At 46.8% G+C, this 17,662-nt stretch overlaps 1 protein-coding gene across 3 annotated transcripts; it reads left to right on the top strand.

The window, feature by feature from the left end:
- The first annotated feature begins 43 nt into the window (after positions 1–43).
- Positions 44–15,467, top strand: HMCES (5-hydroxymethylcytosine binding, ES cell specific). Of its 3 annotated transcripts, XM_065885656.1 has the most exons (6): positions 44–243; positions 6,810–6,953; positions 7,740–7,865; positions 10,426–10,607; positions 13,565–13,757; positions 15,234–15,467. In XM_065885656.1, the coding sequence occupies exons 1-6, from the start codon at positions 61–63 to the stop codon at positions 15,465–15,467; spliced, it is 1,062 nt and encodes a 353-aa protein (XP_065741728.1). In that variant the 5' UTR covers positions 44–60. The 3 variants fall into 3 exon arrangements, with proteins under 3 accessions (XP_065741728.1, XP_065741730.1, XP_065741729.1); XM_065885658.1 differs by lacking the exon at positions 6,810–6,953 and having other exon boundaries at positions 61–243; XM_065885657.1 differs by lacking the exon at positions 7,740–7,865 and having other exon boundaries at positions 61–243.
- The last annotated feature ends 2,195 nt before the right edge of the window (positions 15,468–17,662 follow it).

The raw sequence follows: 17,662 nt of genomic DNA, 5'->3' as shown, positions 1-17,662 counted from the left end.
CGTGTGAGGCGCTCGAACCCCGTCCTCGCGTCCGGGACCGCGGTGTTCGCAGCGCCGAGGATGTGCGGGCGGACGTCCTGCCACCTGTCCAAGGAGGTCCTCACCCGGGCCTGCGCCTACCGGGACCGGCAGGGCCAGCGGCGGCTCCCAGAGTGGAGGGACCCGGACCGGTACTGCCCGTCGTACAACAAGAGCCCGCAGTCCAGCAGCCCGGTGCTCCTGTCCCGGCTGCACGTGGAGAAGGTGAGCGCTGACCTGCCCTGCGCCCGCCGCTGCGCCTGTGCTGAGGCCTCCGGGACGGGTCACTGTTCCTGGGGCCCCAGCTGAGTGCTGCTCTGCAAGAGGCGCGCCCGCCCTGGTGCCTGCCCGGTTCATATGCATTTGAAAACACTTTAAGGTAGCGTCTTTCACACCTCACTGATCATCAGGGACTTTTCAATATCTTTAAAAAAAAAAAAAAAGGATTTCCATGCCCCTTATGAGTCCATAAGCGAAGTCAGAATCTCTGGGCTTAGGGCAGGATTAAGACTAGCGAGTCTAAAAACACCTCTGACTTCTTGAACGTTTAAGTTTCTATTCTTTCTGATTGCGTCTTCAGTCTTTTTATGTTTGTCTTTTACTAAAGCTAGGAACAGAGGTATTTGGTTTGGTGTTCTGAAGTTTAATTGCATTCTTTATCTTTGCGGAATCTACTTCGGTAGTGTTGGAGTGGCCCATAACTTATAATCATGTTTTGGTTCTTGGCTTTATCTCCTGAAAGGGAGGGAGGATGTGCCCGTATGCATGCATACCTGCAGTGTAATAAAAATGCTTCATTCCAGGACTTCCCTGGTGGCGCAGTGGTTGAGAGTCCGCCTGCCCATGCAGGGGACACGGGTTCGTGCCCCGGTCCGGGAGGATCCCACGTGCCGCGGAGCCGCTAGGCCCGTGAGCCATGGCCGCTGAGCCTGCGCGTCCGGAGCCTGTGCTCCGCAACGGGAGAGGCCACAGGAGTGAGAGGCCCGCGTACCGCAAAAAAAAAAGCTTCATTCCTGAAATCAGTAGTTTTTCCATGTCTTAAATATGTTAAATATCCTTGATACGTTTTTTAAAATCCTGATTGTTTCCATCCTGGATTTTTATTCTATCTGATCCATAATGCTTAAGTCACTTGATACAATTGATTATACTACCCTGCTAAATACTCTTCAGAACTGTTGTGATAATATGGTAGTCAAAAAAGATTCATTTTTCCGTTATGGGGATCAGATTATTTTGAAAAAAAAAATACCAGACGCCTTTGATCTTTTTGGTTGAATGAAGCCATTTACATGAAATAGTTTATTCTTGAGCCATTTTTAGTGGATGCATACTTGTTGAAACTAAAAGAACTTTTTTTAAGGAGAGGCAAATCAAAGTAAAAACAATATCATGGGGAACCCTTGACTGGAAAAGGAAAAAATAAAATGTTTCAGAGGGAGGAATAATTTGAAGAGAAAGAAGGATTAACTGTTTGAGGTTTCTTATTTTTTAGCCTCGGTTCTCTTTGTACCACGTCATTAAAATTATAGAATGAATGTTAGCTGGAAGAAAACTTTAACAGATGTAAAGACAGAAGTGTAGAAAGATTGTGAGTGGTCCTGGGTTACCCAGTCAGTGAGGGAAGAGCTGGTACCGAGGTCCAGTCCACTGTTCCCACTCCAGTGGATACTTCCTGGAACTAGGAACGGGGAAGGTGGAGCCGGTAAGCACAGCATAGCCCTCCTCTTCTGTCAGTGGTGTCAGTTTGCTGATGGAATGTTTTGACTCCACATCTCTAATAAATTTTATAAAGATTGCTAAGGGTTTCCTAACTTTGATAAATATTTGAGGTTTCATTTATCTGAAAATGCAAATAGTAAATTGTGAAGCGAAAATAGAACTATTTCAGATCACTAATCCGTATCATCAATGTCAGCGCATGTGTATAGATTGTAACATTTGCATTGGAAGCCACTGACTTGCACATTACTTCCTCTTTCATTTATCGACCCCCAGTGCTACCAGCTGTTCAGGTTACAAGTCCAAGAGGGTAGAGGAAACGATGACTAATATTGAGCAATATTTGCAGTATTTTGGCTTAGAAGCCGCTTTCTATTCGTTGCTCCCAGTATGGGGCAGCCCTGTATTTGGGTTTGGTTTACAATTGTCCATTGAACACACTCAGGTTAAAGGTGATCAGTGGAATTTTTACGAGCATGATTTCTCAGCCTCGGCACTATTGACATTTTAAGGGGGATAATTGTTGTGGGAAGCTGACCTGTGAGTTGTAGAATGTTTAGCTGCGTCACTGGCCTCTACGCAGTAGATGCCAGTTTTCCCTAGGTCATCATAACCAAAAACGCCTCCTGACATTGCCAGATACACATTCGATATACCCACTGGATGCCAGTGGGCCAGCCCTCACCCCCGGGCTTGGTGAAGTGAAGATGGTGGGGGCGGGCAGTGTCAGAATTGCCCCATGTCCAGAACGTCAGATTTAGAGCTTTGTCTTGTAAGTTTCTGATGCGAGATTGTTTAGTTGGCTGTGAGATAATGTTATCTCTTATTTTCATTTATGGTTTGTACAGGGGGCCCTTCTGCTTGGAAGGCACATTTGACACATTTGATTCCGGAAGGGAAAGAGGATTTACAAAAGTTCTGTGTTTTCACACATTCTTTCTCTTCCTTCATTCTCTACCCTACCATTTCTTCCAGGGCCACCTTTTCCTTAGTTATCCTGCGAGCTCATTTATTGGTTTTAAAGGCTGCTTCTGTCTTTAAGGAGAAGGAAACAAACACATATATGTATATATGTATATATACATACAATTGACCCTCATTCTTCGTAGATTCTGTTGGTAAATTTGCCTACTTGCCTACTTTGTCACCCCTAAAATAATACTCATGATGCTTTTGTAGCCATTCGTGGACATACAGAGTGGTGAAATATTCAAGTTACCCAAATACGTATTCCTAACTGAGATCAAGTAAGATGAAGTTCTACTTTCTTGTTTCACTTTTTATACTATAAACAAGTGTCTTTTTTGAGATCTGTTTATTGCCATGTTTTTTGCATTTCTATGCCTTTTGTTGGTGATCTTAGTGTTTAAAATCGTCCCCAAGCATAGTGGTAAAGTGCAGGCTAGAATTCGTAAATGCAAGAAGGGCGTAATATGCCTTACAGAGAAAATACATGTGTTAGAGATGCTTCGTTCAGGCTTGAGTTACTGTGGCTGCTGGTCATGAATTCAACGTTAATGAACCAACAATATATGTTAAATAAAGTTTAACATATAATAATAAATATGTTAAACAAAAACACACAGAAGACAAGGTTGTATATTGATCAGTTGATGAAGATGTTCTCTCTATAGGTTCCTGGCAACCAAATGGTGTTTCCCCTAAGAGCTGCAGTTCAGTGTTCCCTACTTCAGTGTCATGGCAACTTTGTACAACCTACCTGCCATGTATAACAAGAATGGTTCTGTGTTTTGTGTGTGTGTGTGTGTGTGTGTGTGTGTGTATGGCAAGGGGATTAACTAATACAGGCAAGATTTTGAAAGAAGTGGGACAGGATCCTGTGAAGAGCACAGTGGAGGAATTAGCTTTAAACAGAAGGGAAGCCCGGGACTTTCTTGGTGACCCAGTGGTTAAGACTCCACGATTCCAGTGCAAGGGTCCTGGGTTCGATCCCTGGTCAGGGAACTAGATCCCGCATGCCGCAACTAAAGATCCCACGTGCTGCAACTAAGACCCGGTGCAGCCAAATAAATTTAAGAGGATAAAAAAGGGAAGCCCTTCTAAGACACCACTCCTGACGATTCCCCTCTTGGAATTCCATCCTTTCAGCTTTTTTCATTCTGCTTTTATCTCTCTAGGAACTTTTTGTTGGACTGTACTTTTTCCTCATTTCTCCTTTTTGTTTTTGTACCCCCAGGTTTGATCCTGTGAGTGATTTGCTCTCTAAGAAACTTTATCCTAATGGCTTTACCAGTCACCTTTGTATAGAAGATTTTGCTGTTTCTTTTTCATCATAACCTCAAAAAGTATTAAACTACAATTAGTGTGCCTATTCCATGCCACACATCTAACCTCATAAGTAGCGGAGAAGGGACTTTTGAACCAGGGTCTTCTTACAAAGGCCATGTTCTTTCCTTTATACCAGAGGTGGGCAAACCATGGTCCTCAGACCAAATTTGGCTCACTGCCTGTTTTTATAAATAAAGTTTTATTAGAATACAGCCATGCTCACTTGTTCTTTGGCTGCTTTCACACTACCAACGGTGGCAGAGTTGAGTTGCAGCAGAGACTGTGTGGACTCAGAAAGCCAAAAATATTTACTGTCTGGTCCATTACAGAAAAAGTTTGCTGACCCATTCTCTATACCATGCTGCTTCTCTCCTAAGCTTTAATTCCACATGCTTGTTGGACATAGTAAACCTCTGTCTGTGGATTTTATTCTAGAACTAACTCAGAACAACCTTTATATTATGTTCACCAGTGAGGAATTAGGACAGGGCATTGCAGGTATGGTTTGTCTCTTCCCTGGAGTCTGGGGCCTCAGCTGAGAAGGTATTGGGGCTAGAATCATCTAGAGCAGGAGGCAGAAAACTAGGGCCCTCTGATCATTTTTGTAAATGAAACTTTATGGGACAGAGCAACATCCATTTATCTGTTGTCTGTGGCTGCTCTGTCCCTATAATAGCGTTTATAACAAAGACTGTAAAGCCTACAGTACTTAATATTTAGCCTTTTAGAGAAAAGTTTACCAACATCTGATCTAGAGGCATGTTCACTGTCTTATCTGGCAGTTGATGTTGGCTCTGAACTGGGGCTTTTGACCAAAGCCCCTACATGTGGCCTCTCCACAAAGCCTGGGCTTTTTCACCAAGGTAGCTGGATTTCTTATATGGCAGCTCAGGGCAGCGAAGGCAGTGTCTCAGCAAACAAGGAGGAAGCTGAAAAACCTTTTCTGACTTAGCCTTAGAAATCATGCAGTATCACTCGTGCCACATTCTGTTGGATAGAAGCAGGTCACAGGCCCGTCCAGATTCAAGAAAAGGGCACGTAGGTCCCCCACACAGCTCTTGATAGGAGAAGCGTCGAAGACTTCGGGACCGTTTTTCCAAGCTGCCACAGACTTCCCGCTGTTATCTGAAATTCAGTGTGTGATATTTCCCCACATCAAACCTCTTTTCGGACTTTTCTCTTTTGTCCAATAGCACCATCATTATTTCAGGCTTCTGGGCTTGAAACGTTAATCATCCCTGTTTTCTTTGTCCATTTGACACCACAATTTCTTTTTTTTTTTTTCTTTCTATCTTTTGAATGTCTTTTATTCTCACTACTGTCACCAGACCTACTGTACCACCCTAGTAGAACCTAAAATGCACTGTGTGCTCACTGGTGTCTTCCAGCTCAGTGTAGTACACCGTGAGAATAGTGTGTGCGTGTGTGTGTGTATGTGTGCGCACATTTTAATCTGTAGATTTCATCAAATTCTCAAGGGGCCAGTTACCCCAAAAGCGTTTAACAGCCACGTGTTGAGGGTGAGGCCCCAAGACTACCCCCGCATTTGGAGATGCGTCCGAAGGACTCGGCATACGACGTGGCTAAGGTTTATTACAGTGAAAGCACACACAGTAGAATCAGCAAGGGAAAAGAAACACGTAGAAATCTGGAGAAATTTATGCACAAGCTTCCTTATAGTCTCTCCTTCCTGTGAGGGGACACACCAAGCATGTTTCCTCTCTAGCAGTGAAAAATGTGGTAACTTTGTGCACTGTTTCTGCCCAGGGAAACCCATTAGAAACTTAGGCCCAAGGTTTTTGTTGGGGGCTGGTCATGTAGGCACTCTCTGCCTAGCAAGTACCAAAATGCTAGACTCCTAGAAGGAAAGCAGGTGCTCGGCATAAACCTCATTTTTTGCACAAAGCAGGCATAGTGTACCATCCTTATCAGTTAGGGGAAGGTGGAAACACTCACAGTCCAAGTTCTCAGATCCTAACTGAGGGCCAGTCCTGTAAGCAGGCCTTCCTAAAAATAGCATCCTCAGGCTTGCTATAACTTGGCCGCACAAAACCACTTCCTGCACATTCTTGACACGGCCCCTAATTTCATACCTGGTCTTTCCTCCCATCTCTTCTCTGTCTGATTCCTGTACCTCTTGTGGGACCAATCCAAGACCCACCTCACCCTATTCCTTCCCCTCCTGCCCCTTCCAAGGAGCTGATCATACTTCTCCATTCCATCTCTCACAGAGCACTCTCCACTGAACTTTTTTGACACTCCTTGTACCACTTATATGGCCCTTAGCCTATAGTATCTTATTACTTCATATTTTTAATGTCTGTGCGGCCTCACAAGTTATAGTGCAAGCCCTTTGAAGTTAAGCACCTTTCATGTGCCCCCGTACTACCCTATGTATCCCTTAATCATAGCATGTACCTTTTTACATGATGGTTGCCTGTAACGTGTGCTTCTTGAGAGCTGGGGCCATGTGAAGTGCAGGGCCTAGTACTATGTCTGTCCTGCAGTAGGCACTAATTAAAAGTTTACAGAAATTAAACCTCTTTGTATCCCCCATCCTACCCAAGCAGAATGTCATACATCCTGATAAATATGATTGCTAGAGAACTCAAATTACTCACATCATGATACATCACTAAAATTGTTTTCAAGTAGAATCTTTCCCTACTAACAATCCTCTTTGTATTTTGAGACTAGTAGTAATGTAATGCATGTACTGAGTTAGGTTTTCTAAATTTCATTATGATCTCCTCACTGGATCTTAACCTTTTTCGTGGCAGGGCGCAGACTCATCTGAGCGTGTCATTGCTCCCATGCGGTGGGGCTTGGTCCCGTCTTGGTTTAAAGAAGCTGATCCTTCCAAGCTGCAGTTCAACACTAGCAACTGTCGTAGTGATACCATGATGGAGAAACGGTCCTTTAAGGTAGGTAGCTGGTCTAGGGAAAAGGCACATATTCGTTATTTTATCTAACAGAACTATTAGTGCCTTATATACCTGAGAAATAGTTCCAAAGTGTGTTCCCAGTTATTAATGTAGCGTGTTGTTCTGTTTATTACTGTGTGACAGAGCATGCCAAGACAACAGTTTATTATTTCTCATAATAAACCATGGGCTGCCTGGGCTCAACTAGACAGTTTTTACTCAACCAGAGGTTCTCATGTAGTTCTAATCAGATGACAGCTGCATGTCCCAGGTGGCTTCTTAACCCACCTGTGTGACACCTCAGCTGGGATGAGTAGAACAACTGGAGGCCTTTCCATGTGCCTGCTAGGGGGTGTCGAGGTGGTCAGGCACCTCACATGGCATCTGGCTTACCCAGAGTTCACCATCCAAGAGAGCAGGGCAGGAGCTGCAGGGCTTTGTGACCTTGCCTTGGAAATCATGACAGCGTCACTTCTGCTGCGTTCTATTGGTCATACAGAGCCAGCCTGACATCACTGAGGGAGGGGACTACATAGCATGTGAGTATTGGTAGGCGTGGTTCTCTGTGGGGCCAGCTTTGGAGACTAGCTACCACAGTGCCTGTTTCCTGCTACGTACATTATTTAATCTCTTCAGCCTCTGTGTAAGTGTGACTTTATACATAAGAAATGTGACATACAGAGGAATTAACTGCTCTGAGGTCACGCATTGGCAGATCTGAGATTTTTAAGTCTGTGAAACATGTTTCTGTCACTAAGACCATATCTTGCTCATGTTTTCCCTCAGGTGCCTCTGGGAAAGGGAAGGCGCTGTGTTGTTTTAGCAGATGGTTTCTATGAGTGGCAGCGATGTCAGGGAACAAACAAGACGCAGCCCTACTTCATCTACTTCCCCCAAATCAAAACAGAAAAGGTATCAGCAGCAGTGTGTATCTGTGTCTATGTCTTTGTGTGTTTGGTATGTTCTCTGAGCTTCTTGGATTTTTGGGTTGATGTCTTTCCTGTTTTTTTGAAAATTCTCAGCCATTATCTATTCAACTATTTCTTCTGCCCCATTTTCTCTTCTCTTTCTGACATTCTAATTATATATGTGTTAGTTTGATATTGTCCCATAGTTTTTGGATGTTCTCTTCTGTATATTTCATTCTTTTTTCTTTGTGTTTCAGTTTGAGTGATTATTGACCTGTTTTTAAGTTCACTCTTCTTTCTTATTTCACTGAAATTGCTTATCTGCCTGTTCATGCTTGTTGTCTACCTTTTCTATAAGAGCTATTATATATATATGTAATATATATAGCTAATACATATATATATATATATAGTTATTACACTTAAATTCCTGTCTGATAGTTCAGCATTTGGGAAATGTAATCTCTTGAGTCTGGTCCTGTTGATTTGTATATATCTTGGCAGTTCATTTTTGGCTTTTTGTATGTCTTATAATTTTTTTATTGATTGCCAGACATAGTAGATAGGACAGAGACTGAGATAAATAATATTTATGTCTGGAAATGGATATGTTTTCTTTTTCTTTCGTTTTTTGGCTGTATTCAGTCTTTGTTGCTGCGCGCGGGCTTTCTCTAGTTGTGGCGAGCGGCGGCTGCTCTTCCTTGCGGTGCGTGGGCTTCTCATCGCGGTGGCTTCTCGTTGCGGAGCACGGGCTCTGGGCGCGTGGGCTTCAGTAGTTGTGGCACGCGGGCTTAGTAGTTGTGGTGCACGGGCTTAGTTGGTCTGCTGTGTGTGGGATCTTCCCAGACCAGGGATGGAACCCATGTTGCCTGCAATGGCAGGCGGATTGTTAAACTGCGCCAGCAGGGAAGTCCCTGTTTATTCTTTTATTGCGCCGTTAATGTCCGAGGTTGAGTTGATCTTGTCCGGAGCTGAACTGGGTTTGGTTTTGTTGTGCACCACAGGCTTTAAATATTTCTCTGCTGTCACCTTGTGTTCAGGGTAAGGGTTGGTTTTCCAGAGGGTTTTTCTCAATAGCCCTGCTCCCTGCAGCTCTTGTTACTTCCCTTTGAGCCTGTGCCTTCGAGAGGATCTCTCCAGGCTCTTGCCCCTCCCCCAGAAGTAGACTGCTGTTGCTTGTCAGCTGGTGTACAGGGAGGTGGAGAGAGCTCTCCGTGGCCTTGGTTCAGTCTCAGGCTGAAGCAGAACTGTGTCCCCGGCTCTCAGGCTCAGGCTTTCTCAGTGATCCTGCTTCTCCAGGGGCGTAGAGGGTTTTTTCTTTTGCCCTTTTCCAGCCTCAGGAGGTCTTTACCTGTATCTTAGGAGCGATAGGATTTATCACTTTTACCCTGGCCCCTTAAGCTTTTTGTTCCTTAGAGGAGAAGTGACCAGGTAAGGCTTCTCACCATCCCTGAGGCAAAAGAGCTCCCCTCGTCTAGCACGCATTGGCAAAGAAGCTTTCTCCAGTCTCCTGCCCCCAGTCTCTCTCGTGGGCACCTGTGGAGGGTGGTCTGCAAGCTGAGGCAAACTTCCCTGATGTCTGCAGCCCCCAGGGGTTCTGTGCCCTCAGGCTAGCCCACACTCTGCATCGAGCAATTTGTTGATAATTTTATCTGAATTCTTACCTGCTGTATGAAGGAGGCCTTGTTTTCCTTATGTTACCACTGGGAAGCCAGTACTGGTGTCTCATCTTCTCTTGGATGACCCTGTCTTTCCATAAAGTTCAGGCTAATTGGTTGCCCTGTGACCTCAGTTCTCTGATGAGTTTAAGTTACAGTTATTTAGATTCTCTACCTTTTCTTTTTTTTTTTTTTTTTTTTTTTTTGCGGTACGCGGGCCTCTCACTGTTGTGGCCTCTCCCGTCGCGGAGCACAGGCTCCGGACGCGCAGGCTCAGTGGCCATGGCTCATGGGCCCAGCCACTCCGCGGCACGTGGGATCCTCCCGGACCGGGGCACGAACCCATATCCCCTGCGTCGGCAGGTGGACTCTCAACCACTGCGCCACCAGGGAAGCCCTCTACCTTTTTTTTTGTTATGGTAGAGGTGACACATTCCAGCTTTCTGTATTCTAGGCCTTGAACTGAATCTTAATTGGCAAGTAGGAGTTGGCATGATGAAAAAGGGAAGGAAAGACCTTTGGGGCAGAGGAAAATTGCTTCTGCGAGATACAGGGGCATGAAATTGCATGAGAGCATCATCATTTAGAAATAGCTGGGCCTAATTCAAGTTAACATTGTAATTGAAAGCCGGAATCATGATCCAGATCATGGAAGGCCGGAATATCCACTGAAGGTGTTAAACTGCGTTGTGAAAGCATTAAGGAGCCATAAATCTATTGCTTCAGTGCGTATCTGCCACCAAGCCTCTTTCCTTCCGCGACAGTGGATCAAGAGGACCCATGCTAAAGGCATGGGCTGAATTACTTCTAAAATGATTGCCGTGCTTTCAAGTCTGTAATAGTACCCAACCTGCAGGGGGGAGGGCGGCTGCTGAGTATCTAATCTACCATGGATTTTGCTTCCAGTCAGAGAGCATGGGTGCTGCAGATGGCCCTGAGGACTGGGAGAAAGTCTGGGACAACTGGAGGCCGCTGACAATGGCCGGGCTCTTTGACTGCTGGGAGCCTCCAGAGGGAGGAGACTGCCTGTATTCTTACACCATCATCACAGTGGATTCCTGCAAAGGCTTGAATGACATCCACCACCGGCAAGTCACACTTCTCATGCCTGGGTCCAAAAGGATTCAGGGCAGGGTTTGTCCTTTTTGCTTTTAGATAGGCAGCTTCTGTACGCACAGATTTAGAGAGTAGGAAACTGAGACAGTTGCTTCACAAAATACAGTCAGTTTGGCTGTAACATGACGTGCGTTCCTAACAGTCACCACAGTATGCAGAATTGCACTATGAGAACCACAGGACTTACAGGAACGTGGGACTGAGGGGACTACACTTAAACATTTCGTCAGTGACACAGTCAAACAAAAAGAAAATAGGAGGCTAGTAAAAACAGTACTATCGTTCCATGCATTCAGTGGTTAAGAAGTACATAGATATTACAATAAATATGGCATTTTACCTTAGAAAGACCTGAAACTGACTTGTGGAAGTGTGCGTCGGAAGAGTTGCAGCTTGTGTTGCTGTGTAGTCTTAAATCCTGGGGCACGTTCTTCTGCCTTTGAAACGTTGTTCCTTTGAGGCGTGCCTTTATAATAGATACGTATTTAATCAAAACTGAACATTTTGGTGCAATGTATGGCCTCCTCCAATTAACCTCAGTATCAGTAGTGGAAATTCCTTAGCAGCATCTTCATCTGTGCTCATGTCTTCTCCCAACAGCTGAGAGCTCTGGAAATTGCAGCAGTGTTTGAGGCCACCAAGACAGCCATTACTAGTGCTAAGAGGAGCCACCTCTGTGGTGTTTTTGTGGTCTTTGTGTATAGAGAGGGCATTCTCTTTGTGAGAAAGCTTCCAGTTTTTTAACTGTTCGGCTTTCAGTCCATATACTAAATCTTGCCATTGCTTCTATTCCTTCAGACCTGGCTGGTATTGACTTTATAACACTTCTTGCAATTGTTCCAGCCGTGGATGTTCCTTTTTTCCCAGCCCTGTTACTGTTGTGGATCCTTTATGTCTGTCGCTCAGGAGATGTCACATGTTCTCTTCCTGCTTTCAAGGCGCTTTATTATTATTTCAAGCTTCTCGTCAAGACTTACAAGTTTTCTGGTTGCATGCACTGCTTAGCGTGTTTGAGCCAGGAAGCTTAGACGTGTTTCAGATGTTGAACAAATAGTTTTTTTAATATAGAGAAAAGTTTACAAATGCAAAGTAAGAGCAGAGCACTTCAGAGGATAATATGCAGTGAGCCAAGGTAGCTGTCAGTGTTTGAGATGTGTGCGTTTTGTGTACTCTTACAAGGCTCAGTTCAGCAGGGTGCAGTTTTCTGTGTTCACTTTGTGTTTCTCACAGACAAAACCGTATATAAGCAAAGGCAAAATTTGCATTATGTTCTAAAAAAATAATAGATCAATCACATTGGAACAGATTTTCATTTTAGAAACAAGCATTATGGGACCTCGCTGGTGGTCCAGTGGCTAAGACTCTATGCTCCCAATGCAGGGGGCCTGGGTTCGATACCTGGTCAGGGAACTAGGTCCCACATGCATGCCGCAACTAAGAGTTCACGTGCTGCAGCGAGGATCCCGCACAAGGCAACACAGATCCTGTGTGCGGCAACTAAGACACAACGCAGCCAAATAAATATTTTAAAAGATATTTAATAAAGTAAAAAACGTTAGCAGAACTGACTAGTGTAACATTTTCACAGTTTTTGCCAGATCTGAGTGTCCTCAGAAGTAATTTTATGATTTTTTGCTGAAAAGAATGCAGCGCTGCACAAACTGGATTACCTGTTTTAGCCCTGTTGTCCTAAGCGTTCTGTCTGAAATGATGCTTTCATGGGATATAATAGTTCTAGTTTTTGCTAATTCACCTTAAATTCCTATTTCATCTGATCTAAGATTTTGTACCACTATTTTATACATTGTTAAGAAAAATAAAGTGCTGCCAATTATTGCCAATTAAACTGTGATAGTGCAGAGATGCCATTCATCATAAAATGCATCTGAATTTAAAAGATCTTAAAATACCCTTTCTTTTTAATATTTATTGATTTATTTAAATTTATTTGGTTGCCCCAGGTCTTAGTTGTGGCAGGCGGGCTCCTTAGTTGCAGCATATGGGCTTCTTAGTTGTGGCATGCAAACTCTCAGTTGTGGCATGTGTGTGAGATCTAGTTCCCTGATCAGGGATGGAACCTGGGCCCCCTGCACTGGGAGCTCGGAGTCCGAACCACTGCACCACCAGGGAAGTCCCTTAAAATACTTTTCTAAAGTACATGTTTGGAGGAATTCCCTGGCGATCCAGTGGTTAGGACTCCGTGCTTCCACTGCTGAGGGCCTGGATTCGATCTCTGGTCGGGGAACTAAGAATCCCATAAGCCATGCAGTGCGGCCAAAAAAATAAATTAAATTAAAATAAAATAAAATGTTTGACTTGTTGAAGTAATAATAATTATTAAAATAGATGTTAACGCATTTATCTCCTATCTGTACCACCCACCAATGAAGTGTGTACATTCTTTGCATTGGCCTAGAACATAAAATTGGGGGCTAAACAAGGGATCTTTTCCTAACATCTGCTGGGTACCAGGAGTCATCTGAGGCAGGCTCTTTGCTTTTCTGAGCCATAGTTTCCTTTTGTTCACAATTATATAAATAGCTCTTTCTTAGATAAATCTTCCATGGGTGGTAAGGCTGGAGAGTATTGTTGATAGACAAGTTTTCCAGGGTTTATTTTCCCTTTAAGTCTAGGCTGGAGTGTCGTAAAGGTCACCAGTTCGCTAGCGTGTACACTGGAGTGGATTCACTCATAGCACGGGGCACTCTTTGCCGTCTGACTCTGTTAAGCTGGGTCTCCTGGTGTTGAGTTTTGTGCCCTGTGGGTGGGGGGGTGGGGGGGGACACCGGGCAGCAACTGGCACGTGAGGCGTGGAGAGAGGGTGAGCTGCTGCTTGGGGCAGTTTGCGCTTCAGCTGACCGGGCCTTTCTCCCCCCGCCCCCCCCCCCCACCCGCGGCTCCCAACCACTGCCTTCACCTCGCGGGCTAGGATGCCTGCCATATTAGATGGAGAGGAGGCAGTCTCTAAGTGGCTGGACTTTGGGGAGGTCTCAGCTCAAGAAGCTCTGAAGTTAATTCACCCCACAGAGAACATCACCTTCCATCCAGTCTCCTCCGTGGTGAACAACTCCCGAAACAACACTCCTGAGTGTCTGCTTCCTGTTGACTCGCTGGTCAAAAAGGTAGGGCCTATGACTACGATAGTTCTTTCTGAGCTTTCTGTCTTCTGTCAGTGTGACCTGTTAATTTTATGCCATGACCTTACACAACCAGAGATTGAATACAAACCACCCCAAATTCACCTTCCTCATGCACGGCAGGGTGGACCAGAGCAGTGACTCTCAAAGCTGGCTGTGACCCGGGAGTCCTCAGGAGACCTGTTTCAAAATGTAAATGCCAGCCTCTGTCTGGACCTACTGCTTCAGTATTCAGGGCTGGGCTTGGGCTTCTGTATCTTTAAGAAGCTGCCTTGGTGTGTCTGATAATAACCCAAGTTTGAGGATTCCTAATCTAGAGGGTGATTGTGAGAAGGACAAAGGAGCCCTCGGCCATAACTGTATCTCTCGCCAACCAGATGTGTGATTTATGTCTGTTTTCTGCACCTCTTTTCCCAGCTACAAGATGGAGGAATTCCAATTGTCGTTCTCCTTCAGGGGGATCTGAGAACATTCCTGCCGTGAACTTTTAACTTCTTAGAATTGGCAGGGATCCAGATGATGTATTTTGAAGGGAAGGTGAACAGGCAAGAGGCCTCAGTGAGAAGGAAGTTCCAGAGCAGAAGCTGGCCCCTGCTGATACCCGGGGTGAAGGTTTAGGAGTAGCAACTGTTTGTAGGTGGCATAGAGGGACCTGAAGTAAGACATGGATCTGAGTGTTCCAAAGTAGGCGTCTTAGGGTGCCTGAGAAGTGTGGAGGACAGTGATGGCTAGAAAGCTGCCCCCTTCCCCACTTTTCTAAGTTTATTAAGTTTTCATACTCACTGTCAGTGTCATCTTTTTTCTCTCAGTTCTGTCAAACTCCTGCACCCCTGACACTTTTTTTCATTACCCGTCTCTAAAAATGTCATTGTATGTATTCCTTTTGCACTAGACACTGCCCCATTTCTGCCAGGGTCTTTCCTCCAGAAGAATTCAAAAAAAAAAAAAGAATTCACATTCTGGAGAGGTGGCATCGTGTGAACTCAGAAGCTTCAGTCTGGGGTTGGCGAAGGTGTAGAGGAAGCGGAGGGAGCGGGGCTGGTGGGGGGCTGTGCGGAGGGCGGTGCCGCGGGAGAGAGCTGCGCTCCGGCCCCCCGGCTGACTCCCGCCCTGCGGCTCTCCTCCCCACACCACACTGCCTGGTCCTGCTGAAGCACACACTTTTCCCTGACACTGCTTCATTGTCTGCTCGTGTTTGGAGTGCCCAGGAGCTCTCTTCTCTGGCTGGTCCCACACACCTCTGGGAAGCCTCCTCTGAGAGCTGCTCCCTACTCCTTGCAGCCCTTGGAACGCACTCTGCTCCTCTCGTACCACTCCTTATTAGGGGCCCTATCTGGCCCTTGGTGACATTTTCCAAGCCTAGGTCAATACCTAATGCCTCTTCCCCTCTTTCTTGCCTTGGAGTTGGCCTGTTTCCACAAGCTTGAGCTGGTGGTTTGAGCTTTTCCTTCTTTCTCCTAGGAGCTCAAGGCAAGTGGCAGCAGCCAGAAGATGTTGCAATGGCTGGCCACAAAGTCACCCAAAAAGGAAGACACCAAAGCACCCCAAAAGGCAGAGTCAGATGTGCCCCAGGGGTCCAGCCAGTTCTTGAAGAAGAGCCCGTTCTCCCGCAGGAGAGGCGCTGACCTCCTGGAGCGATGGCTGAAGCGGGAGAAGGAGGAGGAGCCTGTGGCCAAGCAGCCTCACACCCAGTAGCGCAGGACGTACAGAGGCCGAGGCCAAGGCGTGCTGCACTGAATCCCATGGTGGTGACAGGTTGGGGGGTGGTGTTCCTTGGAGGGGGTAGCACGGTGTTAACAGTTGTGGCTTCTTGGGGGAGGGGTGCCCTGACTGTGACCGGGGAACCCCCAGTGGGGTGGGTGGGCAGCCTGGGAAAAGGGAGAGATACCACCATCAACTCATGGTGGGGGGCGGGGGGGCCTTGTGCCCACAGCTCTCTCCTGGTAGCCCAGGGACCTTCCCTCAGAGTCTGACCCTGCTGGCAGTTCCCAGCGTGACCTGGTACTGCTTAGCAGAGGCTGTTTTCTGTTTCGCCTTCGGGGTCTTTCAGTGCTTTGGAATTAAGTTCTTAAAACATTGTATTTTTTTCTGAATAAAGTGTTTGATAAACTGTTTACATTTCAGAAAATGCTGCTGGTGGGAGGAACTCGGGATCTCACTGTTTTCTCCTGGCATAGTCCTAGGGAATGGTTTTGTCACAATGTGGGGCACTGGGGTTTTTGTGGACAAAACTGCCTCTCTGGAAACAAAAAGACTTGGTGGGGCACTCTTGAGTCTCTGTTCACTCTTAACACTTGGAAGTTACCCGAATCTTTTAGCTTAAAACCAGCCAGAGTGCCTGCCAAACACGAGGGGTTGCAGAGGCCAAGACCCCTGCATGGGGAGTGCAGGACCTGGGTGCGAGCCCTGCCCAGATTCGCGGCCCCTGGGTGGAGCAGGGCACGGAGGGTGACACGGGTTTGGGGGCCATCCGCCCCAGCCTGGTCAGCGCCCCCGCGGTTTGTTCTGCAGGCTCGTCCCAGGCACCACTCTGTAATTAGATGTTTGGGTGGTTGTGACTGTACGCCTCCCCACCCAGATGACTGGGTCCGTGAAGGCACGGACCGCTTTCGGCCCACGTGAACAGGAGGCCTGCAAAGGCTCCTATAATGTAGCTGCGCACTAATGCGCGCGCAGCCGTCCAGGCTTAACCGGATGCCACGCCTCGGGGGGGGGCAAGGAGCGGGCCGCCCACGGTGGGGACGCCGAGGCCGAGGGGCCTTCCCAGGGATCCGGGGACAGCCTCCAGGAGGGCCGCGCCGGACACGCCCCCTTCCCCCCGCATCCGGGCGTCCGGGAGACGGAACCCGCCAAACGCGGACCTGGCGGCGGGATGGATGTGGCGCCTCTGCGCGCAGGCAGACGCGCGCACGCCGCCGCCGGGCCTATGCAAATCAGGGATCGCAACCTTACCAATCAGAGCGGGGCCCCGGCGCTGTTCCTGCCAATGGGGGCGAGCGACGCCGGCGGGCGGGATCCCCGCCCCAGACCCTAGGCCTCCAAATTCTTCTTCCGGGGGGCGGTGGCGGCGGCGGCGGAGTGGCGGGTGGGGTTTGGAGAGCAACCTCGGCGCGAGGCGCTTTCCCGGGGCCTGCAGTTTTCTCTGGGCTGTTTGGCACGAGGTTGTAGTAAGAGATCTTACAGATACCTTACTACCAGAATGTTGACTGTTGACGACTTTTGTCGTATTTGCTTCAAGTTTAATGAGCGGCATAAGTAAAATTCCCTTTGTTTCTCCTCGCTTTTCCCCACTCATTTTCAGGTCTCAGTTTGGTGGGGTCGTTTACCAGGCAGAATAGAGTGTTCTCAGGAGCCTGTGTCCCTTTCATTCAGGTTTTTATACTTTGACATAAATGCGATGTTAAAAGCACATTCTTGTATCAAAACATTGTTTTGTGATATTCAGGTTTACATAAATGGTATCATCTTGGGCATTTCCTTCGGCAGTTTTTTCCCCCTATCTGAGTCATCAGCTTTACTAGGTATTGCCAAGTTGCTCTCCAAATTTTCACTAGTTTCAGGGGCATGTGATTACCATTTTCCCACCTTTTGCCAATACTTACTCCTGCTTGTTAGAGCAGCATAGCATCCTGTCCTGCCCTTCTTTTTTTTTAATTATTCATTTTTTATTTTATTTTTTATTTTTGGCTGCGTTGGGTCTCCTTTCATGGTGTGATCTAGTAGACCAGGACCCCAACTGTTCTCAGGGCAGGAGGTACAGCTCTTGAATGAGGTTGTCTGGCCTCTCAGCTGGGCTCCCGGCTGGCAGGACCTCCTCACCCCACCCCACCTGCACGATGACCAGGCTTGCTCCAGGCCTTAGGGGACCCTTTCCTGCTCTGAAGCCTTAG

This window comes from Phocoena phocoena, chromosome 10, assembly GCF_963924675.1.
Source record: "Phocoena phocoena chromosome 10, mPhoPho1.1, whole genome shotgun sequence".
NCBI classification, from domain to species: Eukaryota; Metazoa; Chordata; class Mammalia; order Artiodactyla; family Phocoenidae; genus Phocoena; species Phocoena phocoena.
This window is presented reverse-complemented; position numbering and strand designations above follow the sequence as displayed.

Bases quoted from the DNA above. Each gene is read 5' to 3' on its own strand.
- HMCES (XM_065885656.1), top strand. From the start codon at position 61: ATGTGCGGGCGGACGTCCTGCCACCTGTCCAAGGAGGTCCTCACCCGG. The intron at 6,954-7,739 runs GTAGGTAGCTGG...GTTTTCCCTCAG, and splicing joins TGGAGAAACGGTCCTTTAAG to GTGCCTCTGGGAAAGGGAAG. The intron at 10,608-13,564 runs GCAAGTCACACT...CTCGCGGGCTAG, and splicing joins TTGAATGACATCCACCACCG to GATGCCTGCCATATTAGATG.